The 25,661-nt window shown below is 45.8% G+C and overlaps 1 protein-coding gene across 2 annotated transcripts in view; it reads right to left on the bottom strand.

Moving 5' to 3' along the window:
* Window positions 1-25,661, bottom strand: part of svep1 (sushi, von Willebrand factor type A, EGF and pentraxin domain containing 1) — a 91,388-nt gene that overhangs the window by 23,549 nt on the left and 42,178 nt on the right. For both annotated transcript variants that reach the window (XM_030088469.1, XM_030088470.1), the window contains exons 4-19: window positions 19,729-19,887; window positions 18,253-18,432; window positions 15,004-15,198; window positions 13,119-13,313; window positions 11,078-11,196; window positions 10,835-10,964; window positions 8,625-8,732; window positions 4,255-4,386; window positions 3,555-3,746; window positions 2,403-2,524; window positions 2,218-2,323; window positions 1,919-2,131; window positions 1,610-1,843; window positions 1,310-1,471; window positions 974-1,135; window positions 632-793 (exon numbers count right to left, since the gene is read on the bottom strand). In XM_030088469.1, coding sequence (XP_029944329.1) covers window positions 632-793; window positions 974-1,135; window positions 1,310-1,471; window positions 1,610-1,843; window positions 1,919-2,131; window positions 2,218-2,323; window positions 2,403-2,524; window positions 3,555-3,746; window positions 4,255-4,386; window positions 8,625-8,732; window positions 10,835-10,964; window positions 11,078-11,196; window positions 13,119-13,313; window positions 15,004-15,198; window positions 18,253-18,432; window positions 19,729-19,887 — 2,571 coding nt within the window. The remainder of the gene's footprint in view (window positions 1-631; window positions 794-973; window positions 1,136-1,309; window positions 1,472-1,609; window positions 1,844-1,918; window positions 2,132-2,217; window positions 2,324-2,402; window positions 2,525-3,554; window positions 3,747-4,254; window positions 4,387-8,624; window positions 8,733-10,834; window positions 10,965-11,077; window positions 11,197-13,118; window positions 13,314-15,003; window positions 15,199-18,252; window positions 18,433-19,728; window positions 19,888-25,661) is intronic.

The raw sequence follows: 25,661 nt of genomic DNA, 5'->3' as shown, positions 1-25,661 counted from the left end.
TCCTGCCCGTGGACTGGCTTCGGTTCTACTGCTGGGATCCGTGGTTCTTGTGCTGGACCGTCCAACGAACTGTCCTCAACATTGTCCTAGGCTTTACTTCTTATTGTCTCATGCTAGCTGTTGCCAAAGCTGTCCGTCCCTGGGAGAGGGATCCCTCCATACTGTGGTTCTCCCCAAGATTTCTTCTTTTCCCACTGGGTTTTTGGAGTTTTTTCTTGCCGGATGTGAGGGTCGAAGGCGGTGGTTGCTTCGTTCTGTCTCGTTACTGTAAATATTGACATATTACCATTATGCTTATTCACTGTTTTTACTTTTACCGACAAATGTAACATCTTGAAGCCCTCTGAGGCAACTGTTGTTGTGATACTGGGCTATACAAAAATAAATTGATTGATTGATTGATTGATAAGAGGAGAAACATTTTCCAAAGCGTCCAGCGGAGCTGATTCGATTACTTTGAGATGATAGAGATTTGATAGACGAGAATATGAAACCTCTATGAAACAGGGGGGTCAAACATAAGGCTCGTGGGCTGAAAACAGCCTGCAAGAGACTCCAATCTGAAATAAAATTTTTAATTATTTCCTGTAGTAGTTGTTTTTGTGGGAATACAGAGACCCGAGAGACTCACTGGAGCAGTGCTGTATGGTGGAGGCTCCGGTGACGGTGGTGGTTCCATAGAAGGGGCAGGAGAGGCAGTAGGAGCGGCCGTGCTCCGGCTGGTAGTAATCTCTGGGACAGGGGTAGCAGGGGACCAGGCCGGTGCGCGAGAAGTGGCCGGACGAACAGGGCACTGGGCGACCAGCAGAGGGAGAAACGGGAGCTCAGTTCACATTTCTGAAATATTGTGGGTTATTTCTGTATTGTAACTGGAAAAGAAGCAAATTCAGCTGCATTTCTCCATTTATTTCTGTGTGAGAATCAAGTGATTCTCAGAGACGCTTTGGTTAGACCCGTGTATCTGATGCTTCACCTCCGCACTCGGCCTCGTCCACGGCCCCCCGGGTGACGGTGGAGGTCTCGTCGGGGCAGATCAGACACTTCCTGGCCCCGAAGCCCGGCTGGAAGTGGCCCAGAGGGCAGGACTCGCAGATCTCCAGCCCGTTCAGAGAGTGGCTGCCGGGCTTACACTGGCCTGCAAACAACGCGGAAGAACAAAAAGAAGTTAAAAAAAACACTTATTTTGCATGTTTTTTAAGGTTTGCCTGGCCTTATGTTTGGCACTCCTGGTCTAAAGAATATTTCACTCAGACTAGTTAAAAGTTTTCAAGCTGAAATGCTGAAGCAAATCTGGCTTTGTGAGTCGTACCTTTGCATTCGGCGACGCTGCGGGAGTGCAGGTAGGCCGTGGAGGTCCCCTCGGGACAGGACTTGCACTCCAGCTGACCCTCCTGGTCCTGGTAGGAGCCCAGCCAGCAGCTCTCGCACTCGTTATACTCCAGAGAGAAGTAGGTCCCCACTGGACATTGGACTGCAAAGGAGCGCTCAATTAGCCGTTTACAGGGAGCATAAATCTTTCACAACCTTTTATTCGGGGAAAAAAACACACCCTTCCGTCCTAAATGAGGTGTTTAAATGAGTGAAGTGTGTGTATTCGCCGGTCGCTCACCACACATCCGGCCCTTGAGCACCGAGCCCGGCCGGCAGAACAGGGACGCCCTCCGGCCCTCCAGGGACTTGGGGTCGGCCACGATCATCTCCGACGACACGTGGAAGCTGGACAGCGGCTGCTTGGCCAGCGTGCGCTTCAGCCGGTTGGTCAGCTGCTCCAGGGTCCGCAGGAGCCGCTTCTGATTGGCCACCTCGACGGAGTCGTTCCTCGACAGGGGCAGAGGGATGCTTGCTGGGAGGACGGCCAGAGTTCAGAGGACGGACGGACGGGGCGGAGCCGCGGCTCGCTCTCGGCCTGTTTTTCTACCTGTGATGTTGAAGAAGATCTGGATCTTCTGGTCTCTGGTGGGCCCGGTGATCTTGCGGTGCCTCTTGGTGCGGTGGTGGGGCGGAGCCGACTGCACGCCGCCCTCCTGCTGCCTCCTGGGGAGCTGCCGGCTGCCCGTGGCAAAGCCCGACTCAAAGTAGGCGTAGTCCTGAGTGCCCTGGGGACCCCAGCTGCTGCTCCAGCCTCCCGGCGCTGAAAACGGAGGAGGAAAACAAAGCGCTGAGGCCAGATCGCCGAGACGCACGGGGGCGCTCGGCGGCCGCCGCGTGTCGACGCACCGATGGAGAATCCGTTGTCGTAGTCGTAGTTGTACTCCAGACAGTGGCCCTGCGACAGCACCTCCAGCTTGCAGGTCACGTCGTCGCTGGCGCAGATGTTGGGCAGCTGCAGAGAAAAAAGCCTCTTCAGAAACGAATCACAGCTCGGCGGCGGCGGCTCTGCGGGCGTCGAAGCGACTCCTCACCATGCCCCCCAGCTTGGAGCTGAACTCCCCGGTGAAGGTCTTCACCAGGTCCACGTCGTCGCAGCGGGACGCCTTAAACAGCATCTCGAAGGGCTTGAAGCCATTGTTGGCGATGCGGTTCACTGGGGGAAGAGAGCAAGCAGTCATAAAATAAATCTACTTTTGTTAAACAAACACTTCTTAAAAGCTTCTTTAAAGAATTAGTTCCATTTTAACAATATTTAAATATCAAGGCTCAACCTCCGATTGAATCACATTTCTCATCAACAACACAGCAAATAAAAAGTAGCAGATGGGAGACAAAATACATTTTGAAGGAAGAATCTTCTGTTGTGAGAAAATGACTTCACTTCAAACATGCAGATGAAACGGTTTGAATTTTAATTCACATCATGGCCGTACTGCACAAATTGAAGTTTTTAAAATAATGAAGCACATGGTTTAAAATAATTTTAGTGAGATTATTACTGCAGATTGACAGAGATGCTTCTAAAAACACACGTGACAAGATACAGCACTTAATTATCGCCTTGAGGATCTTGTTATTAGCTTTTAGCGTCACTCATGATTTGAAAGTATGAATATTCAGCACTTATTTAACCTGTAGTTACTCATGATGAACGACATTTAAAACCATTGCACTTAATATAATATACATATATTAAGGATCTCAGTTCATTAAAGTCTTTAAAGGTTAACACTGGTGAAGAAACATTTTAATTATTCGCTTTAAAACTGAGTTACTTGTAAGTTTAAGAGTTGCAAAATGCTGAAACATGTTTCAAATTGAACTAAAGAATGAGTGAAATTTCACTAATTACAGCCAGGTGAGTATTAGCAATTCTTTATTTCCTCAGCTGGATTCAGAGCTGGGTTTGTTTTCGTCTTTTTCACTGCGGATTTTTTTTTTTTTTTTGGGTCCTAAATAAATTCATTTAGTTAAATTTTGACAACATCTGAGCACCAAACACCTGTATATCGTCTCCATTTGTAGTTCAGTTACCTCTTAAAACCAGTGGAGCTGATTTATGAGTATTTTCATTTGTATTTCTGAGTTTTAAAGCTTTAATTTCATTGCGTATGCGTCTGTATGTTGACATGAATCCTCTCTGCGCTCCTGAAGCCGTTGTTTTCAGAGCGCTCTGCACTCACGCGAGCAGTCGGGCCTGTCGGCGGAGTACGGCGGCTCCCACACGCCGTTGTAGGCGCAGTAGTAGCTGTGCACGGCCTCCTGGGTGAAGCTGTAGCCATCTTTGCAGTGGAGGGTGCAGTTGACGCCCTCGTCCTCCTCGGTGCAGACGAACTCCCCGTTCACCGGGACGTACGGCTGCTCGCAGGTCGTGCCTGCGGAGAAACAAACGGTAACATTTCCATGTTTTTCTATATTGAAACATGAAAACCTGGAGCATATCGTCCAAGAACATCAGAACTTCTCCACGTAGTGAATTAAATTCGGTGGAAAATCGGTGCTTAGTGGATTATTTCAAGCTTTTGTGGGATAATAAAAAGCAGTTTGGTCCTAAGATTGGAGAGTAATTGGGATATGAGTGACTTTATATCCAATATGTGAAAATATGTTACTTTATTCCTGAACTGTCTTTACGTTATGATTGGTCCAACGTTATGATTGGTCCAATTTCATGATTTGTGTCTGAAATAAGTAGGATTATCTAATGTACAGGACTGATTTTAAAGTAGTATTGGCTTGATAAGGGAAAAAACGGACACACATAAACCCATTCCTTCACTTTTTATACAGTCCATAAGTTTGATTTCGACTGCAAGGAAACTCTTTGTTTCCAACAGACAAGTGTCTATTGCCATCATAAAACTGAATTAATTTGTGTGGTACCTTGGACGGTGACGGTGAGGTTGCAGGTGCGGCTGTTCCCTGCTGCGTCCGTGGCGACGTACTGGACGACGGTCTCGCCGACGGGGAACAGAGAGCCGGGGCTGTGGCTGCTGGTGACCGAGAGGCGTCCGCCTGAAAGGCCAAACACCACATTAATCCACATCCACACGTGTGTGAAACTACAAGAACACAACGCCAGGATAGGAGTTATACTGTATTTACAACTTAAATATTCCAGGTTTCCATAGTATGATTAATTAAATTTGATCAATTAAACTCAATTTCACATACATAGTGCCACTTTGAACGCAGCCATAACACGGCACTGTTACAGATAAACATCAGCCGGCGGAGAGGAAAAAAAAAAAAACTCCAGATGTTGGGTCTGTACGGAGGCAGACCCAACATCTGGAGACGTTATGCAACCAGTGCAGAGAGAGGCCGTCAAAACGAGAGCCAAGATTAGTTCTTGCAAATATTTAGCTGTATAAATACATCTTGAGGCAAACTGCAGCCCCGGAACCGGTGTGGCATCAAGAGAGGCGCAGGCTCGTCAAAACACTTCTGCTTGGCGTCTCGTTTTTACTCCTCGATTCAGATTTTCAGTTTTCTGCAAAACACAGAGCCAATTATGTGCTCGTGAAAAAGTACACCGTACTTCACCAATTTAAAAAAACAAAACAAAACAAAAACAACCTTCAAACTGGTTAAAGTTCCTACTTGAGGTCTTCAGAAAGCTTCCACAATCCTGTCTTCTCATCGTAACAGAAAGGCAAATTTAATGAAACCTTCTGGTGGAAAATGCAGTAAAATGTACAGAAAGCTTCTCCTGTAGTCGCTGCATTATTCATGTTTTCACAAGTTCACCCCGACATCACGGCTTCGAGGTTAATATCTCAGCATTCTGTCCACTAATTTTAAGAAATTTCGACCGTATTGGAGCCTTGAGCAGGCCAGTTTTGGCCCCCGGGCTTTATGTTGGTCACCTCTGGTCGTGCTCCTCCAGGAGCCTTCATGTGAAACCCGTCGGGAGCCTGCAGAGGGCGCTCTCGGCCTGGCTCCGCTCTCCCGGAGGACCCAGTGAGTCACTCCCAGCAAACCATAGCAGTTACGCTAAACAGAGATATGTTGACACAGGAGTGATGTGTCTGTCTGGGAATCGAACCGAGAGCAGAAAAACACCTCCGAGGAGCCAGGAGGAAAAAAAATCCATCCTGGAGGCAGAGAGTGATGGATGGAGCAGTGGAGCAGACGGCCGGGGCGACTGTGTACCAGGCTGTGGACAAAGAACAATGAAAACATCTGCAGAGAGAGTGGTATGGAGAGAGAGAGAGAGAGAGAGAGAGAGAGAGAGAGAGAGAGAGAGAGAGAGAGAGAGAGAGAGAGAGAGAGAGAGAGAGAGAGAAAAAGAGGGGAAAAGTGACTGATTGACCTTTCTTTAACTCGGCCATTAACAGTAGCCATGTCGTTCCAACAGGGCTGACACACGTCTGGAGTCTCCCTTATATTTAGCCTCTGTGTGTGTGTGTGTGTGTGTGTGTGTGTGTGTGTGTGTTCTATATATAGAGTTGGCATCAGGGTGTGGGCCTGGAAAAACAAAACACTGACGTCGAAGCAGCGTTGAAGTGACGTGCTGCGGCCGCAGCAGCCTGTTATTACAGCGAGTGTGTGTGTGTGTGTGTGTGTGTTTGGGGGAGATGGTGGGTGTGTGCGTCGGGCGTGCGATGGGGGTGCACCTCTGCAGGTGGATTCCTCGGGTCTGACCGCGGCGTCTGGCTCGTCGTCCGTCGCCCCGGCCGCTTGAGCTCAGCCACAGAAAGTCAAGAAAATCCCCCATATTCAGCCTGTTGGGCTGAAATCGCCTTCTTCCACTTTTTTATAGGCACAGCGTTGTCAAATATGTGGCCCCGGGGCCAAAAGTGCCACTCTGGAGGGTCATTCTGGATCATGAGGTGACTTTTCAAGGTTTGCAGTCTTCTTTGTAATTACTGGAGATCACCACGCCGTGTTTTTATGTGAAAATGGTAAATTTCTGTTGCAATACTGAAAACAGAACTTGATAAAAACAAAGAAACAACCTTTCTGTGGGTTTCCAGAGCCAAAGACGTAGAAGTCAAGTTCATGCAAAGTAAAGGAAACGCTTTCCCACACTTCTCAGCATTCTGCACATTAGCGAGACGTCACTAAAAATGAGTGATTTTTCTTTATAAATAATTCGGTTTAGAGCTGCGGGAGCCGATTCAAGTTAACTGGGGTTCATCAGAGAGAGATTTTCACACATCCGCAGCTATAGGAGTGAAACCAAAGCTCACCCTGCAGACTCTACTGAAGGACCTGGCTCAGAATCAAACCCAGGACTTTCTCACTGTGAGGCTTAAACTCAAACCACTACGGCACCATGTGACCCTCAGAAGATAACTCAAAAAGTGGGGAAACTGAAGCCCCTGATCTACTTTGACTTCCCTGTTACAGTTAGATCATTTAGATCACAAAAAGAGCAAATGGAACGTTATATAATCACATTACAGTCAGAATAAACAGAAAAACCTGAGCTGCAACAACAGAGGAGTCATTTTTTAAACTCCAACACCATATGAATGCTTTACCGCGTTTCTCAAATCCAAGCAGTGTTGCTATGCAAACTCACACAAAGAAGCTTAAAGGCCAGGCGGCTTTCAGAGGGTTAAAGAAGCTCTTGTCAGATTCCCTTCTCTGTTTATTTTAAACAGTTAAGTCACTTAAAACGAGTTCAGGTTTCATGTAAATTACGAGCCTCTTCAAATCCCTGTCAGAAATAATCCCCTCACTTCCCAGCATGCAGGTCACTTTTTCCAAACTCTTTCGTTGCACCTTTTTCTTGTTATTGCTTTTTTTTCATTTCTGGGGGCTATAAGCTTTATTTTTTCCCCCCTCAGGTTCTTGCTTCATTTAACAGCCCGGTCAATATTTCCCACGTACATCACAGCGCCGTCGTTTGGGATGAGTCCTGCCAGAAAACTCTTTATGGTTGCATTCGCACGGCGTCGTAAAGATCCGAGTTCAGCGCGGCTCCAGGGGCACCTGAGCGCCGTTGGCCCCCCCGACGCCGCCCTGATCTGGGGCGCTCTTTGTGCTCGTGGAGGCCGTTTGTGACTCACGCCATTTAACGATGTGATCGAGGCCCGACTCCACCGGTTTGCATACAGGACACACGCTGAAGGACATAAACACACGCTCAGCAACTTATATCCACCGCCGACGACACAGGCTCATGAAGAGGGAAAACGTTACGTGGTGGACGCAGTGGGGGTGTCAAACATAAGGCATGTGGGCCAAAATCGGCCCGCAAGATGCTTCAATCCGGCCGACCAGACAAGCAAAGAAAACATTGATTTCTTTGTATTTTCCACCAAAACATATCATTAAATTGGCTTTATGCTGAGGATGTATAGTCATTTTATGAGAAATTGCTTGTTTTTTGAGAAAATATTGACATTTTCATCACATATATCTTGACCATCAACAATAGAAAGACTTTAAAGTTTATATTTCAAGGTTATTATGTCACTATTTTACCACTCATTAAGAAACTGGACTACGTGTGGCGACTGAACCAAAATGTGTTTGACATCCTTGATCTACATGAATGCATTTATCATTCCTTAAACTACAATCGACCTCCGCTTTCATTTCGCCCACAGAAACCCTGAAACCCTGCTCGTGCAGGGATTTGAACCGGCAACATTCGAGCTCAATCCACTAATTTCCAGCGCTGTGTTCATTACAACTGGTTTCTACCAGATTTTTAGAAAGATATGGAGAATGTGATGTGGGAAATAAGCCAGCGCGCCTTCCTCCAGAATCGTCCTGGAAGTGACGAGATGAGAAAGTGGATTAAAGTCAAAAATGACTGCCTGAACATGGATTTAAACTCCTGGGAACAAAATTCCTGCTGGTGCTCCTCAAGTGATGAGCCTCAAAACGCCATAGAGCTGACAGCTCGGGATACTTTATATACTGCGGACTGAACCATTTTCCAGCTGTTCTAGTGGCAGAGAGTGAATTTCCTCACAGCCACAGGACGAGAGTCTCCTCCTGCTGCACTGAACGACAGCGAAGTCCCACAGCAGAGCCTTCCTCATGGCGAAAACACCTGCTCCTCTCCATCTGTTTTAACATTAACGACACCAACAGGCCGTCGCCTTCGCCCTCCCGAACAAAGAGACGAAGCTTTCTCGCCCTCCGTTCAAACCCGGCGCTGTATTTCCCCGCATACGTCCACATTCCTCTCCTGATCGTCTTTTTCCGACCGGCCCTCGGAACAGATCCCGCTCGGCGGAGACAGGAGGGTGGAGCAGGGGAACGAGCCGTCGGACAGAAGCCAGACATACCTGAGTTGTCGGAAAACTGCGGGACTTCCCAGACGACCGGCGTCTCGGCGTCGGTGGCCAGGACGGCGGGCGGCGACCGGCACCTGTCGATGAACGGAGGCTCCGCATCTGCAGGGAGGAAGAGATAAACGGCCGTTGATCCGGTGAGAGTTTCCTGAACACACGGAGCTGAAGGGCATCGGCCAGAGACGGCGAGCCAGACTGGAAAACCGGGAGAGGCACGGGCGAGCCAACGCTTCTCGGCCCGCTACGTCTCATTAGCTCCCATTAATTATTAAGAACGACTCTTGATGGAGTTAAATAAACAGCGGCTGCGAGTAGCTGGAGAAATGAAGCCGCCTGATAGAGTCTGCAGACAAGCGGTCAGAAGAACCAATAATGACTCAATCAAGGAAGAGCTGGAAGGACTGGAGGGAAACTCTCTCAGTGAGAGAATCACACACACGTTCAAGTTTCAGGACTCTGAAGTTGTGTTTAATTTGTGTGTGTATATCACTCGGACCGGGACATGAAATAAGCTAAAACATATTTTCCTGCATTACACCCTGTAACACGTTTTATTCCTTCTAGACCTGGATAGATCAAATATACGGTCACTACGATGTTTAAAATTTGCTTTTGTGTGTCTGGTGATGAAATAAGTGATTTTTGGGGAAAACTCGTCATTTTTTCGGTAAACTAATTCGGTGAATAAAGCAAACAAACGATGCATTCCAATACACATATATATATAACCCTAACCCTAATCAATCACCTCAAACCTGAAGCACTGAATTAACTCGTGTTACGAGGCCGACGAGACTCGCATGTCCTGTTCCACATGAAACACTGTGGAAAGTGGAAAATCCCAGGTTTCATGGCCTCGGTCTTAAAAGCAAAGTGTAAAGCGTAAAACGAGTTTTAGCACAAACAGCCAGGGGAAAAAAACCCAAAAAACTTTAAACTCAGGAACAGAGACAAGACAACATTTCGCTAGTTATTCTCCTTTCTGCACTAAAGCTCAAAAACAGAAGAAAATCTTCTCAAAATGTAAAATGTGATTCAGGAGAAAACATCATGATGTTAATGCTTCAATGTAACGTTGAGGTCCAGTTCTCCAAAGAAGAATTTTTCTGTATTAGGATTTTTTTTTCCAAAGCTAAAAACCATTGAAAACCAGTTATTCATGAAGATTTCAAAGCACAATATTAATAAGATTAAACATACAGAACAGTAGCATCATAAAAGGCACTTTTATTATTTAAATAACCATCCTGCGGAACAAGCGCTGTCCTGTAATCTGTCTTCTTCTTCTTCTTCTGTTTTCTATGCGGCAGCGCGGCGTGTCAGAGGGCACTGGTTCGAACACATGTCTCTAATAAAAACCCGCAGCATTCCGCTGCCATCATGACATGTGGAAATGTTCGCCGCTCGCATGCTTGGGGTTCTGTCGACTGCGGCGATTATTGAGCGGCTGACACGGGACACCCCTGTTTTTCCCTCCGTGAAGCGACGGCGGCGGCGGCGTTTGACACCTGCCGGGGGCGTGGGGGCAGGGCGGAGCGCACGGCAATTAAATGATTAAGTGGACGATCGAGAGATGGAGCAGCTGGTCGATGCGCGAATTTCTATCTGAGATCATTCGTTTACATGACGGGGGCCACTGGGTGTGCAGCTTTTTGAAAGGTGGAGCGTTTTGTAAACTCATTATCGCTCAGAATAGCTTAATCTCTTCTAAATTGTGTTTGGGATCTGATTCGTGTAAATATTGTGACTCTTAATTCAGGTGATTTACGTCCCACAGAACGTTTCCACTGGGCAATTACGCCGCCGCCGCGGAAAAACAGAGAGCGGCTGCTCCAAACAATATCTCATGTTTGTTTTCTTAAGCTGCCCCGCTTATTTAAAGTTGTGTCTTTGAGACCAATATTTATGCGAGCGCAGCTCATTTTGAATTATTCTGATGTTTTTCTGCGGCGCGGGGCTGTCATCGCCGCCGAGCCCGATTCAGACTCGGGGTTTCTCTCACTCCATTCATCGTGACTCATTGAAGCGTTGGCTGCCGAGTCCGAAACGCTCGTTCCCCGGATGGTTTCGTCTTTACGCCGAGGCTTGTGTGATTTATTGAATCCTAGAAAGGGGCAAAATCCAGAAACAACAGCGTATCTGGAGGAATCTTCTCCCCGTCCGTCAGGGAAACGGCGAGCGGCGGCGGCGGGGGAGGAGCTCACCGGTGACGGTGACGGTGAAGGAGCAGTTGGCCTGGTTCCCGGAGCGGTCCGTGGCGATGTACGTGATGGTCTCCTTCCCGATGGGGAGCAGCTGGGGGGGCGTGTAGACCGGCTTCACCTGGACCGAGACCTGGAGGACGGGAATATTAAAGAAAAAAATCAAAAGCTGCCAGTTAAAAAAATCATTTTAAAAAGTTTAATTCCGATCCAAACACGGTCATGTTCCAGCCAGAGGAGTCCCACCTCGTCCTTGGAGTTGTCGGCGGCGGCGGGGACGTCCCAGCTGACGTTGGCGGTCCCGCGCCGCTCGTCGGTCTCGGCGCTGATGTCCCCGGGGCACCGGAGCCGCGGCGGCTCCGTATCTGAAGACGAGCCCAATGACAGAGGAGGAGAGAGCCAGACGTCTAATTTAGGTTTGGTGAAATCAGGACTTTGGCGTAGCCGTTCGCCACATCACATCCGAACGCAGGGCGACGTCAGAGGAGCGGCGGCGTGACACCGCCTTCAGGCACACACTCGATAAAAGAGTAAAAACTGATCTCACAACAGGGCCAGACCTCGCCGGCGTTACTTTTATGATGAGTTTTTATCGTGAAATCATCATTTCATCTGTAAAAGTGAAGACTCCCGCCTTCCAGAATGTGTTAAAAATGATTCTTTACGCTTTTGTCAAACATGGTACTGAAACAGCAGACTCATGTGGGTTCCGCTGCCTGTGGTGAAGTCATGAAGGGTTCAGCGGTTCAGCGGTCCGGTCGCCAGGAAGCGCAGTGCCACTGTGGTGTGTTCTGTTTTTCAGCCAAACACAAGGTTTTTAATTCTTGGCTTTAAGACTTATCAGCGTCTTCATGTTTTTTTTTTTTTGTTTTTTTTTTTTAATTTGTTAAACACATAGATTTTCTCCTAAAACTCAAAAAACCGAAGGAAAAACCCCGTGAGCTCTTTGTCCAGGGAATCCATACCAAGCTGCTGTTTTTAAGCTGATTTTACTGAGTTTTTGGAGCGAGTGCGTGGGTGGGTTTACAAAATTGCAGGATATCATGTCCAGTGTTATTGGACAACAAAACTATGTGGATATTGGGGATCAGATCTGATATTCTAATGTTTAAATGTAATTTTATTTTAAATAAATAACCTTAAAAATGCTTTATTGCTTTAACAAATGGAAGATTAATCCAATCTGCTAAAAACAGTTTCAACTAAATAAGTTGGAGCTTTGTACTGGAACAAGTGAAGGATGTTGTTGTTGTTTTTTCTGAAATTCATCAATGGAAGTGAACGTGTTAAAGTCCCAGCTCAGCTTTCTCGCCTCGCCTCCTCCCGCCGTCGGTCAGAGAAACTCATCTTCTCTGTCGTTACACAACCCCTCCGGATGAGTCACCGCTCCGTTCCTTCATTAACGATCTTTCCCCGTGAGGACATGAGAGGACTGAGGACGTTCGGAGGGGAGGGCGGGACACCTGCTCCACCTGCGAGGCATCTGGAGCGCCGCGCTCCGTTATAATGATCTCCAGAGCCCGGGCTCGGCGTGAGAGCTCGGACACGGTATGGTTTGAGTTAGTGGCCAGAGGTCTGCTTCAGAACCGCTTCGGCAACAATTCTCACCATTCACAAAGACGAGGGAAGCAGGTCGGAAAGAAAACCCTCCTTCCAAGTTTCCTGCTGTTTTCTTTTTATATCTTCCTCCACGTTTTTCTATATCTTTCTGTTTTTTTTTTTTTGTCAGTTTCAACAAGTCTGCCTTTCTAATGAAGCCTCGATGCTGCAGCTGTGTTAAAATCAACTGTAAATGCAATTTACTGCACTGAACTCCGAGGAGGCCCGCAGAGCTCGGGCATCAAACAAGTTTCTAATTGTTTGCTGGTTCTTTACAAGGAGGGAACAGCCTCAGATGTAAAAACTTTCATTGCTGGTCTTTAAAATGTGAATTTTGGACTCGGTTTAGAAACGTCTGTCTGTCTCTGCTTCTGGCCGTCGTGCAGAATCAATCCCTCCACTCATGTTTCACAGAAATAAAGAGTTTCTGGGCTGATGGAAACACTGTCAGTGGGTGTATTTCTGACGAAAATATGTTTAATAATGCAGCAAAATTTCCAGAAGACACATTTTTCCAATTCTGAACTCTCCGCCAACAAGAAAACTGTGCTGTTTTCAGCCTTTTTTGCTGTTTCCGTGGAAACGGACATCGAATAAACAATGTGTTTTCGTGTGAAATGCTGTTGTTTAAATGGAGCCTGAATTTACCAACACCCAACGGTGGAAACACGCATTTTCAAACGCCTACCTGCGCACGTGGCCTTATGGACGTTGGCGGTCCAGTTCCCGGAGCCCAGGCACACCGCCTTCCTGTTGCCCTGGAGACTGTAACCCTGGCGACAGGTGAGCAGGCAGGCGAAGCCGGCCGACACCGGCCGCTTCCCGCAGGCCGGCGGCGACAGCACGACGTTCTTCAGAGCGGCGATGGGCGGGCAGCGGACCTCTGGGGAGACAGGAGCCACGAGAGGGGGTCAGTCTGACGGGTGTGGAGGAAAACGGGATTCTCAAACACTTTCAAAACCCGGCGTCTCGTCTTTGATTTTAAAACAAAGTGGTGAAAAATGATTTCCATATAAGGTCGGGAACAAAAGAGAGGAAGAAAAGAGAAGTCAGATGTTTATGAGCAAGTGTTTCCTGCACGATAAAAATCTCGCTTTGAGCCGGCCTCGCCTGCAGATGCCAGAAATAAAGCTCTCCTCAGATGCCGTGTATCAAAAACTGGCACCGAAACGACAAACATTTGGTCGGAAATCAATCTCAGGGAGCAGCGACCGCGGCGCTCGCAACACTGGAGGCTTTTCATGCGTTTTGCGGGGGCGGCCGGGCCCGGACCGGATGATGGATGGTCATTCTCTCTCTCTCATTCTCCGGGGCTCCCGGTTCTCCGGCTCCGGCCGAGCGGCTATAAAGGGAAAACTCAACTCGTAGGGACGCTCGGCGCGGGAGATTTCTATCGCGTGAAAAAAATATCTCGGCGTCCTCCCGGGGCAACCGAGGAGATCCGCTTTCACCGCAGAGCAAACAAGCAGAGCGGCGGCGGCCCGCAGAGTCCCGAGAGATGGTCGCACAAACAGAGATGGTAGGTATCAATGAACGAGGGGGAGAGAGAGAGAGAGAGAGAGAGAGTTTCCCGGAAGCCGGTTTAAATAGCGGGACGGCTGGAAGTGAGTCGGCTCGGGTCGGAGGTTTGCGGTCAAACACTCTCACACTGACGCTTTTTAGTGTGCCTGACCTGAACACCCTGGCTATTTTGACTTAACTATCAGTTCTGGAGTGTGTGTGTATGTGTGTGTGTGTGCGTGTGTGTGTGTGTGTGCTGTGAGAAAGCGGATGTATCCTTTGACTGCACGCTAGCGGCTCTCTGTGCAAACACACACCATATGTTTGACCACTGTGCGTGTGTGAGTCCATATATCAGTGAAACCACAACATTTTACAGTAAGATTCCCAAATTATCTCCCATTTTAATGTCATTTATCATAGATTATCTCAATATGCTTCCAAGTACAAGTTCAGTAAAGCAGAGGTTAAACTAAGTTCAAGTTGAATTAAACATTTTAAGCTAAAGTCTTTGAGACGACCGTGTTGTATTTAGCGCAGCATAAATTGAATTAAGCTTAATTCAATTCAGCTTCAACGTTATTCCAGGCATTTTAGGGACTTTTACAGAGAAAAACCCAACAATTCCATTCAGTCAAACTGTGGCGTGTCGGGATTTTATTGGCAGTTTTAAGTGTGTTTGAATGAGAGAGGCAAAGATTCAATGAGAAAATCTAATTTGATGACATGAAAAGGTGAAATTCCAAAACTTCAACTTAAACTCTTTTTCTTGTTTACGTTCCACATCGGGAATATTTTGGAAATGATATGAAACCTCCGCTAAGTTAGAATAAATCGGAATCGTTAAAGCTGCAATCTGAACTTTTCATGACAACAAAATTAAATCCACCGTTTTCAAGTGGTGATTTAAAACTTCTGTCAACATGCGGGACAACAAGAATGTAACCAAAGTTTTCAGTTTACTTCAAATGTTGTCAGATGTAAAAGTGGTTTTAAATCCTGGCTCCGGACACGATATTGAGACAGCGCTTTAAGAAGTGAAGCAGTGGTTGCTGGGAGTGGGCGGGGCTTACCCACACACCGGGGTTGGGATCCGCTCCACTGCGAGTTGGCCTGGCAGGTGAGTCTCGAGTCTCCCTCCAGCCTGTAGCCTCGATCACAGCCCACCTGGCACTCCGCCCTGTACGAGGCGCCGCCGCCGCCACCACCGCCGCCGCTGCAGCGCAGGAAGCCGTGTGGGGGCTTGGTGAGGGGCGGGCAGGAGCGAACTGAAAAGAAAAAAAATAAAAATAAGCAAGGTAATCGAAGCCATCCAAACAAGCAAAATATCTGCCGGTATTTATTGACGTATTTAACTCGATCCGTGCTCTGTCTGGCTGGAGTCTGTTGTTTTGCTTCCGTCTGTTTGGTTCGGTTTCATTTGACCTTTTATCAGATGAAAGACTTGTCTAAAGTATCGACTACATTTCACACACAAGCTAAGTTATTAGTCAAGTTCATGTGCCAGTGTTGATCTGATCCAGTGGTTTCCACGGCAACCGTGGATCGCTGGTTTCTATAAGCTGCAGCAAATTAAATCTGCTCACAGCTGATGAGTTTAACAAGACGTCAATGGTTTAGTTGAGTCTGAAAAGAAGAGAAATATTCAGTTTGTTTCTCCGTATATCAATTCCATTGCAGGGAAAGATTATTAAATATAAGATAAGGACTAGTTGAGCAGAAACCTGCTTTTTTGGCCTGTCATGTATTTCTATCTCTTTTTATTGGCTTTCCGTTCTTAAACCTTTGGGTTAAAATCTAAAGGGTTAACAACAGGAATGTACAGCACCGTCTCATCTTTAGCTATAAGGGCCTTTCATTTACCCCAAAAGCCCCGGGGAAAAAAAAAAAAATGGATGTGTGTGTGTGTGTGTGTGCGTGGGTAAGGGTGTGTAGTGTGTTATTTCTCATCACCACCCATAAGACAGACATGCAGACGGACAGGCAGGCACTCAGAGGAGACCCCCTCCCTCAGGGCTTAACTAGCTGGGAGGTCCAACAGTATGTGGAGACTTTAAGAGAAATGCATACACACACACACACACCTAGTGTAAAGTATATAAGCCACACACTGTAAATCCTTAACACACACACACACACACCCGAGATATTCATTGTCTTGGTATTTCTGTGAGTCACCGTGTCGCTAAAACTGCCACTTTCCTCGTTATTCTCCTGACGTTCAACCGTTCCTCACATCCTCTCTTCCTGTCAATCCGCCCTGCCTCAAAAAAAACAAACAAAAAAAACATCTCTGTCTTTAATTGAATCCTCCTTTAACTTTCCCTCCTCTCAACATCTGGTGTGACAAAAAAAAAAAAAAAAAAAAAATAGAAGAAAAAGTGAAAAGCAGTAGTTCCCTGCAGTAAACGTTGAATCCTCGCTCAGTCTAAACACATCTGGGGAGAAATCCATACATACCCGCCGCTGCCTCCTGCTCGGACCTGTCAGACGAAGCCAGATTTCGCTCCTGATAAGACAATTGAGCGCTACATAAACGCTGATGAAGATCAGAGCGGAGCCGGCCGCCTCCAGTGAGACGCCGGCTGGAGTCGGTCCGTTCCGCTCGTACTGCGTGTGTGTCAGAGAGCGACGCCAAAAACACCCGGGAGCGACAAAGATGATCCGCCGGAGCTGCCAGGAGGACTCACATCCTGACAGGCAGCTCGCTCAGATCAGGACCGACCTTTTGAGGCACGTTCGAGGCTATTTCTGCACTTTTAAAAGTGTCAAGTCAGCAGAAACACACCGGATTAAATAATAATCACACAATCAGATCTCTGATTAGATGGTGTGAAAAGGACTAAATTCAAACAATAGATACTTGTGTGTGTTTCTCTCTGATATTTAAGCTACTATCAGAAATATTAGATCATCTTATTTGCTTTAATTTACCACCATTTCTCAACTGCTTTAGTCCTGTTCTTCTAAAATAACTACAATATTCAATATTTAGCAGTTCTTCATTATCATTCAAATGCAGAGATCAAAAGTTAAATAATTACTCAACCTAAGTACAATACCTGATAAAATACAGTCAAGTATTTCCACGTTTTGCAATCTGATGCAATAATTTAAAGAACACTGCTGGTGATACATGTCTGGTTATTTAGGTTTTACTGTTCGCAGTTCAGGTTTTTATAACGTGATTTAACAACCTGAAACAATTGGACCATAAAAGAAAATGAGGGAAGAAAGAGCTTTTAAGGTTACCCCTCCTTCGCAGTGTTTATTCAGAGGAAGTGTTTAAAGCACACGCGGCGCAGAGTGACGCCATAAAATGACATATCTGACTGTACTTGGTGTAAAAGTGGTTTGTAACAGCGCGGCGTCACTTTATTGTTTTATTAGGAGCCTCCTTTGTTTTACCAACCACTATTAGTTCATAATTAAAGCTAAAATGCTACATTTGTGTAGGGGTTACCACCCTTAAAAACACTGTTAAGATAAGACGGTTTTAAAAACAGTTGTATAAAGGCTTCAAAAGCTCATGAAAAAAAAAGTGCAGCAAAGGAAATCCCCAAACTCTTGAAATGAGACTGGATAAAACCACAAACACATTTTAGTGGTGTCACATAAATGCAGTTACCTTTAAAGTGGTTTCTGATTTTAGGTTCTATTTGTCCTTTATATCGCTTTAATTCAGGATGAATACACCCTGAAAACGAACGAACACTCTCATTCACACCTCAAGGACACTTATGCCCCATTTACATTTACGGTTTCAAGTGAAAACACACTGTTTCAGAATGGTTTCGCGTTTACACGGCAACATTTTGAAAACGACACTGTGGCAGTTCATGTTGACGTACAGTGACATCTAGTGGCTGCAGAAGGAACACACTGGTATATCAGGATAAATAAGTGTCATGGCCAGGGAAAATAAAGTGAGGAAATTATGTGGAGTGAAATATGAGCTCTGAACTAAATTTAGACTTGGGGCTGCAGCCGTCGACGCACTCGGAGTTATTGTGATGGTTCTTGGTGGTCCAATCGCTGCTTCACTCACCGACTGACCAAATGTCTTTGGACTGCGAGAGGAAACCAGAGAACCCAGGAAAACACGCAAAGTCAACACGGAAAAATCTTGAGCCTTGAATATAATCTCACTTTGAGGGGAAAATGCACAAACCACTACACCTCTGTGTAATCATAATTTAAAAAAGAAAACATCTGAACGAGGGTGCATAACTAAAATATTCCAGTTGCTTTTGGTGCCGAATTAACACTCTTTCAGCAAACTCAAGGCCTTTATCTTTCCCAGCGGCTTTGCTCCTCCTCACCTCTGCAGCTGGCAGGAGTCCCCGACCAGGATCCGTCTGCCTGGCAGAGCCTGATGCCGGTTCCCTGGAGGTCGAAGCCCGACTGGCAGCGCACGCCGCACGCCGCGTCAAAGTGGTTGTTGCAGACGTTCTGGACGAAGAAGCCGTTTTCTGGCGGGCTGAGCGGCGGACAGTACACCACTGGGAGACGGGGAGCAGAGGACATGCTGCAGTTTATGTCATCGTAGATAAACCGAGACGGGGAAAGTCTGCTGCTAGTTGGAAAGTCTGAGTCGGAGACACAATGGAAAAGCGAACGTTCCTGACAAAAGGAGGAATGGAGCGTGGAAGCAGAAAATTACGGGTTGTCAAACGTCGCTCTGAAGGAGGGAGAGGAAACACGACGTGCTGTGAGACACCGGTGATTTATGGACTTGATGGTGCTCACATGAACCTTCATGTGGAAATCAGTGGCCCCTTCTTCACGGTACGAGATTACTGGAGGCAGAGTAATGACAGGAGATGCTCTCTTCTCACATTTCTGAGGACAACGATCTGTCTTTGTGTTCCAGCTGCTCAGGGTTTTTCTTGACTTGGTCGTATCTCGGTCACGTCTTGGTCTTGAATCAGTCTTGAATCAGGCTTGTCTTGATCGAGACTTAATCATGCCTTGATCTTGACTTGGTCATGTCTAGGTCTTCAATTGGTCTTGTCTTGGACTTGACTTGGTGGTGGTTTTGGGTATGGCTCAGTCTTGTCTTGGGTTTGTCTAGATGTTAAATCAGTGTTATCTTGGTTGTGTTGTTGTCTTGCATCGGTCTTGTCTTGGTCGTGACTTGGTCATGTCTTGATCTTGAAGCGATCCTGACTTGGTCATGTCTAGGTCTTGAATCGGTCTTGTCTTGGACTTGTCTTGGTCTTAAATTGGTCTGGCCTTGGTCATGACTTGGTCATGAAGCGATCTTGTCTTGGTCATGTCTAGTGCTTCAATCGGTCTCATCTTGGACTTGTCTTGGTTGTGTTTTGGTCTTGAATCTGTCTTGTTTTGGTCTTAAATTGGTCTGGCCTTGGTCATGGTCTTGAAGCGGTCTTGTCTTGATTGAGACTTGGTCATGTCTTGATCTTGAAGTGATCTTGACTTGGTCATGTCTGGGTCTTTAATCGGTCTTGTTTTGGTTGTGTTTTGGTCTTGAATAGGTATTATCTTGGTCATGTCTTGGTCTTGAAGTGGTCTTGTCTTGGTTGTGACTCGGTAGTGTTTTGGTCATGTTTCGGTCATGTCTCAGTCTCCTCTTGCTCATGTCACGGTCCTGTTTTGATCTTGTGATACTCTGGTCTTGTTCAAGATCTGGTCTCGTTTAGGCGACCTTGACTACATCTCTAACCCCATGGAAGTTGAACTCATCTTGTTCCATCTGATATTAACTCAGTTTATCTTTAGTTTCACTCATCACATGAGTTTACATCTCAGTTTATCTCAAGTGCGGCGGCTCTTACCCTGGCAGGACATGCCCACTGGCTGGTACCCCGGCTTGCAGACGCAGTCTTCCACGGCGGTGCTGCCGGGCTGGGAGGTGTGCTGGGGGTCGGGGCAGGGCAGGCAGGTGCCGGGACCCCCGGGGGTCCCCTCGGGTTTGTAGGTTCCCGGTGGACATGCTGTGAGAAAGAAAAAAGGACAGGAGATACGCCACAGTTTGAAACAAATTCCCCAAATCTCTCAGTACGAACACGTGCAGCGTTCCGCTCTGGGAAAGACAGCTGGTTGGAAATACCGGATGACGGACAAGTATAATAGACACATTTAGCTGAAATGAAAATCTGTCTCGGCTTGGTGAGAAAAAAGAAACAGATTCATGAGGAGACTTTGATCAGACTCATGTCTGGACATGTTGTGGCGGAAAAAGTGGCAAATATGAAGAAAAAAATGAGCTCACTGCTCAGGGTAGCAGCCTTATTCTTCCCAAAAGGAAAAAAAAAAAATCTCCATTGCACCACAGAGCAGATTCATTATGAAAAAATGTACAAAAAAAATTTAAAAAAAGATCGAAATCAAATTAAGTTGTCAACTGTTTAACTTCAGGGTTTTGAATCGCAGTCCGGTCGTCTTCAGTATGTTCAGAACTCAGAACTTTGAAGCCAGCATGAGAGCAAGTGTGTGTGGTGTGAGAGTGTGAGTTTCGAGCATGAAAAAACCAGAGGTGTCAAACATGTGGTCCGCAGGCCAAAACCAGCCCTCCAGAGAGTCAAATTTGGCCTGCAGAATCGAATACAAGCAGCCAACAATGGAAAAATGGAAGTATTTTTTTGTTCAACTTGTTGAGGTTTTTCCATAACTTCTTGAAAACAAACGCTGTAATCAATGACAGGCTAATATTAGGGCTGTCAAATAATTAAAATTTTCTAATCAGATTAATCACAGCTTACAAATTAATCATGATTAATCACAAATAATCGCAATTTCCAACTATGTCTGAAATATACCTTTTTTTCCTTGTATTGCATTAACAAAAAAACAACAGGACACGATTATATATATTTAACACGTGATGTTTTTTATCTAAGGCTCCAAATAAAAAAAATATTCAAAAAACTAAAACATGCACACCATAACATAATGTCTGTGTGTGTAGTGTATTTGTACGTGCCCTGCGCGTTGCCGCAATCTCATTAAAAATTTTAATGAGATTGATTACATAAATTAATTAACGCCATTAACGCGTTATTTTTGACATGGTTCAGAGTTTAATACGATCATTTAAACGAATGAATTACAGAAAGAAAACTGTGTGTTTTAAAAGATTCATCCGTTTAGGCATACTTTCTATTTATTTTTCAACAGAAACCCTGGAATGTGATGCTGTTCAGCGCATTCAGAGTTAAATTAAAGAGGATCTAGAGGGACTGACTGTCTTTCTTTAATAAAAAAAACAAAGACAAGAAAAGAGAAAAAACTGTAGGTGCACAGAGGCTACAATAGAAAATTCTTTTTTACACACACACACACTCGCAGAGGAGAGTGTGTGTTTCACATTAGCTCCACCTGAGTCAGCTCAGACGTTGCACTGTACGTCGCTGACATGATGAAGACGAGGAGGTCAGACGAAGGTCCCCCGGCGTTCTTCCGTTCACCATCAATCAGCCTCTCAGGAACAGTCGGCCGCTCAGCGGAGGAGCGAGGAGTGACTGACTGAATCCGTCACGAGGCTTTCCCAGGCGACCGCTCACAACCCGCACATCACCCGATCAGAGAGGCAACGCTCCGGAACATTTTCAATCACGCCGCCTGCCGCTAATTCGCCGATATCACGCCATCTCACACGTAACTCTCTGATGTCCTGCGATTAAAGTCTTCCAATTTTCCCCAGAAGTCGGATCGTGACGCTCTGAAGCGTGTGCTACTGCCGGGGACAGCAGCTCTTATCGGCCGCTGCATGGGTCGTTTCACACAAGCCATTTATCGCGCTGGAAATCCCCATAATTCAACCCTGATTACTGGCAATGGAGAAAAAAAAAAACACCTTTAATCTGCTGCTCCCTGAAGTCAATATCTCACGTCCTGTTTTAGTTCTTTTTCGATCAAACCACAGTGAAGCCAGTTTGACAAACACATTTAAAACATCTTCTGTTTCTTTGATGACTGAATTGAGGCGTCAATGAAGAGAATGACTTCTAGAAAAACCCGCAGGAACACAGAGAGAACATGCAATCTCCACAGAAAAAGGCCTCGTTAGATATTAACCTCGAGTTCTGGGTGCAGGTCTGCATATTTCCCCCCCAAAGCCCTCAAAACGCCGCGACGCCACTCGCCTTTTCTCTGAGTCACGTGTGGCAAAGTGTTTTTGCTCAAGGACCGAGTCAGAAGAATCCGGTGACCGCAGCGAGGCTTCAAATGAAAGGTTCGACTCTCATTCCTCAAAACAAACAAAGGATTTACCATCATCCAGTCATTAAAAGCCTCCCTCCGTTTCCTCCCAACTCGAAAACACATTTCAGGACGTCCCACTTTAAAAAAAACGGTAAAATCAGAGCAACTCCAGCAGCACTGGACAGCGTCTATGGATTATTGGGTTTATTTCTATAGTAGCTGTGAACATCTGTCTCTGGGATGAATGTTGCGTCTCCTCATCCAGCAGTTAAAGGGTGAAAACACAATGCTGTTCATGTATTTATAAGAAGTTCAAGCTGAAACGGTTTCATGGTTTCTACCAAAATGTTCCCACATATCTCAGCGTCCTGCACCTCTTTCATTACTTTACCACTGCTGGTGTTGAAATTACAGAAGGGAATGCAGAGTTACAAAAAACCCAACTCTTTGGAAGAAGGGTTTTTTGGGTAAATATTGACACGTTAATTAAATTATATGAGTTTTCTTAAAGCATTTTTATTCGTGCGACATTATGGACTGTTAATGAGTGTTTGACGTCGTTCAGCAGCTCCAAGTTCATGCAGTTGTCCACACACACACACACACACACCCGTGTTCAGAGTGTTAAACCCTGGGATCACGCCACATAAGCACCAAATAAAATTAATCTGTTAATATCCAGCGGTTGTCGTTTGTTCCTCACGTCAGCGTCTCTTCAAGCACATCCAAAAGATGTTTGTAATAATTAAAACAACAACTCTCCAAATTAAAACCGGCTTCGGCAAGGAAAAAATGTTAAAAAAAAAAAAAAAAAAAAAAAAGTGTCATTTGGTGCCATGTAGTTAAAATGAGAAAACTCTCAATCCTCTGGATCCACACCCACACACATCGTTTACAGCTGGACGGATTCAGACCCGGCCGTGTTCGCAGTAGCACTAATTCTGAGCTTTACGCCTGCTTTACCGGAGACAGAACCTGATGACCGCAGGGAGAGCGGGTTCAGTAACATGGAGCCAGAGGGCAGGTGTGAGTTTCCACCGCTGAGCCGATGCCAGTCTGGACAGATTTTCAGTTTTCTCGTGTTTGACCCGAGTTCTGCTCACGTTAGATAACAGGTCTGATGCAACGTCTCGGTCTGGAGGACAGCTGAGATCGTCCTCTCTGCGCGAGACCCGGGGAATCTGTTTTACAGCTCGGTTTAAGGTCCACAGGAAGCCCCGCTTCTTTTTTTTTAATGCGCCTAATATTTCACCTGGAGAGCAGCAGTGGAAATACTGCATCGCAGAGAAATATGAAGTTTCAAGACTTGGCAGGATGCGTGTGCTGGCAGGTGGAAATGTACACATGCATGCATATAGACAAACACACACACACACACACACACACACACACACACTGCACAGAGGGACTGGGACGAGGGAGGGATGAAGAGGAAGGGCTGATGGAAGAACAAGCTGCCATGCGAGGAAAATAAAGAGCAAGAAGATTTGGAGGATGAACTCAGAGACAAGTGTGTGAATCTGTTCTCATGCTGGAGATTCATGATATATAAACGACAACGCTCATCACGATATCGACATGGTGCGCGTTATGTACAAAAAGCTGAACAGAGATAAATGAGGCTCTGAAAATTCTACATACACAATGATTAAAAAAAAACTAAACCTGGTGTAAATATGAGGGGGCAAGAGAAAGAACACTGTGAACAATACGTGCACAAATTAAACTACTGGTAATTTGCTTAAACTGTACTCGAAATATATAAAACAAACAACTTTTGTTCATAAAGATCTCGAGAAAATATTCAATGTACTGATTACTTTTAAAAACTAAAATATTTGCATTTTGAACAGCAAGACTATAAAAAAATCCTCCACTTCATGTTCCATCTCCTGTTGGAAGTATTATTAGATCACCATGAGTGCTAACTTACCCAAACTTCTAATGTAAATTACTTTATACATACATTTCAACTACAACACTCATTTAAAGTATTTTAACTTTATTAATTAGTTACTTTTTCAAGCACACTGACCTCCACACTCAACAGCAGCCTGCATAAACCTTTAAATAAAGAGGAATTACTCCTGAACTGAGAGTGGTTGTAATCTATTACTCTGTGCAGAGAGCGGCTGGTCACAGAGGACGTCTGTGCTGCGGCCTGTGACGATCTGTTTGTTCGGTCGGAGGAATATTTGAACCGTCCGAATGACCCGAGCGAAAATATTTGCCTTCACAGTGAGCCGCTGCGCTCATTAGCGGCTTCATGAAAATAGTAAAAGTAATGTGTGTATCGAGACCTCACTTCAGACGTGTAGGAAAAAATAAATATTTTTCTTTAAGTCTTAAAATTCCAATCCCAAAAAAATAGTAGTTATAACTTTTTTTTTTTTTAAGCCTGTAATTATCTCTATTCTGACCTTTATCATGACTGATTTAAGCTCAATTCTCACTTTGGAGAAGAGGAACTTGCAGTTTTGGCCGTCACTGAGTTACATTTCCTCAGGATTAACTGGGAAGTCAAAAAGCAAAACGACAAAAGCGAACGTTCGTCTGCTAAAGTCCTCTCCTCTAATAAGAAGTAAGTCATTGGAACTGGCAGACTCGTCCGGTCTGGGAGCCAAATCTTAGAATCACACGAGAATCTCTGGTGTCTCCTGAGGGGAGGGGAAGGAGACTGGGTTCGATTAGCCAGGCCTAAAAACAGAGCGGGGACGGAAACGATGAAAGGACGCCCAGAGAGCAAGAACATCTGCCTCCTCCGCCACAATGGCAAACAGATACAGAGGGAGAGATGCTTTCTGATTCCGTTAAAGACCGACTTCCACAAACACATGCTGGAAAGCACACGTTCTAATCCGAACCGCCGCTCCGCTCCCTGCTTCCCACGTGCTGCAGCCAACATAAATCTCACATGTTTTACTGCAGGAAGAACCAACTCAAGTATCCGACATTTCCTCTGCAGTTCACACAGAAACATCTGAAACCTCAAAACGGGCGGATCTCACAAGTCGGAGCGGTTCAGAAGGAATTAGATCGGTCTCAAGCACTGATTTATTCCAAGATTATTTTCTTTCTTTTTTTTTTTTTCCTCTGATCAGAGAGGTTTTCAGTAAAACCGATCGCCGGAGGCACCAAGCTGGAAAAGATTCATATCAAATGAAAGCATAATGGATTCCTTTGACTTCAGTGATCTCTGGCAATATGCTGGAAATCCCCTGATCTGCTCCACAGTGGATCGCTCTATCATTAATGTCAACGGTGGAGTTTGAAATCCTCTTTCGCAGCCCGGTGTGCAGCAGGTGGCAAAATAAAACGCAGCAGAATGGACAAGGATGTGTAAATTTGGTCAGTCTCTGTGGAAACGGGGGGAAAACGCAACTTTTCGTTGTTCCAGATATCTTTAACATCTTCAGAGCCGAGGCGATGAGGAGCGAGGAGGTGCTGCGAACACAAAAACAGCCGAATCTGGACTTAAGGCCGAGCCGTTTGTGGTCGAAGGCCTTTCTCACACGACGCACGTTGTTAAATCGCACCCTTAAGTCTCGGCTTTTCATTGCGAAAA

Source organism: Salarias fasciatus, chromosome 3, assembly GCF_902148845.1.
Source record: "Salarias fasciatus chromosome 3, fSalaFa1.1, whole genome shotgun sequence".
Lineage (NCBI taxonomy): Eukaryota > Metazoa > Chordata > Actinopteri > Blenniiformes > Blenniidae > Salarias > Salarias fasciatus.
The sequence above is the reverse complement of the archived record's forward strand: the minus strand, read 5'-3'. Positions and strand labels throughout refer to the sequence as shown.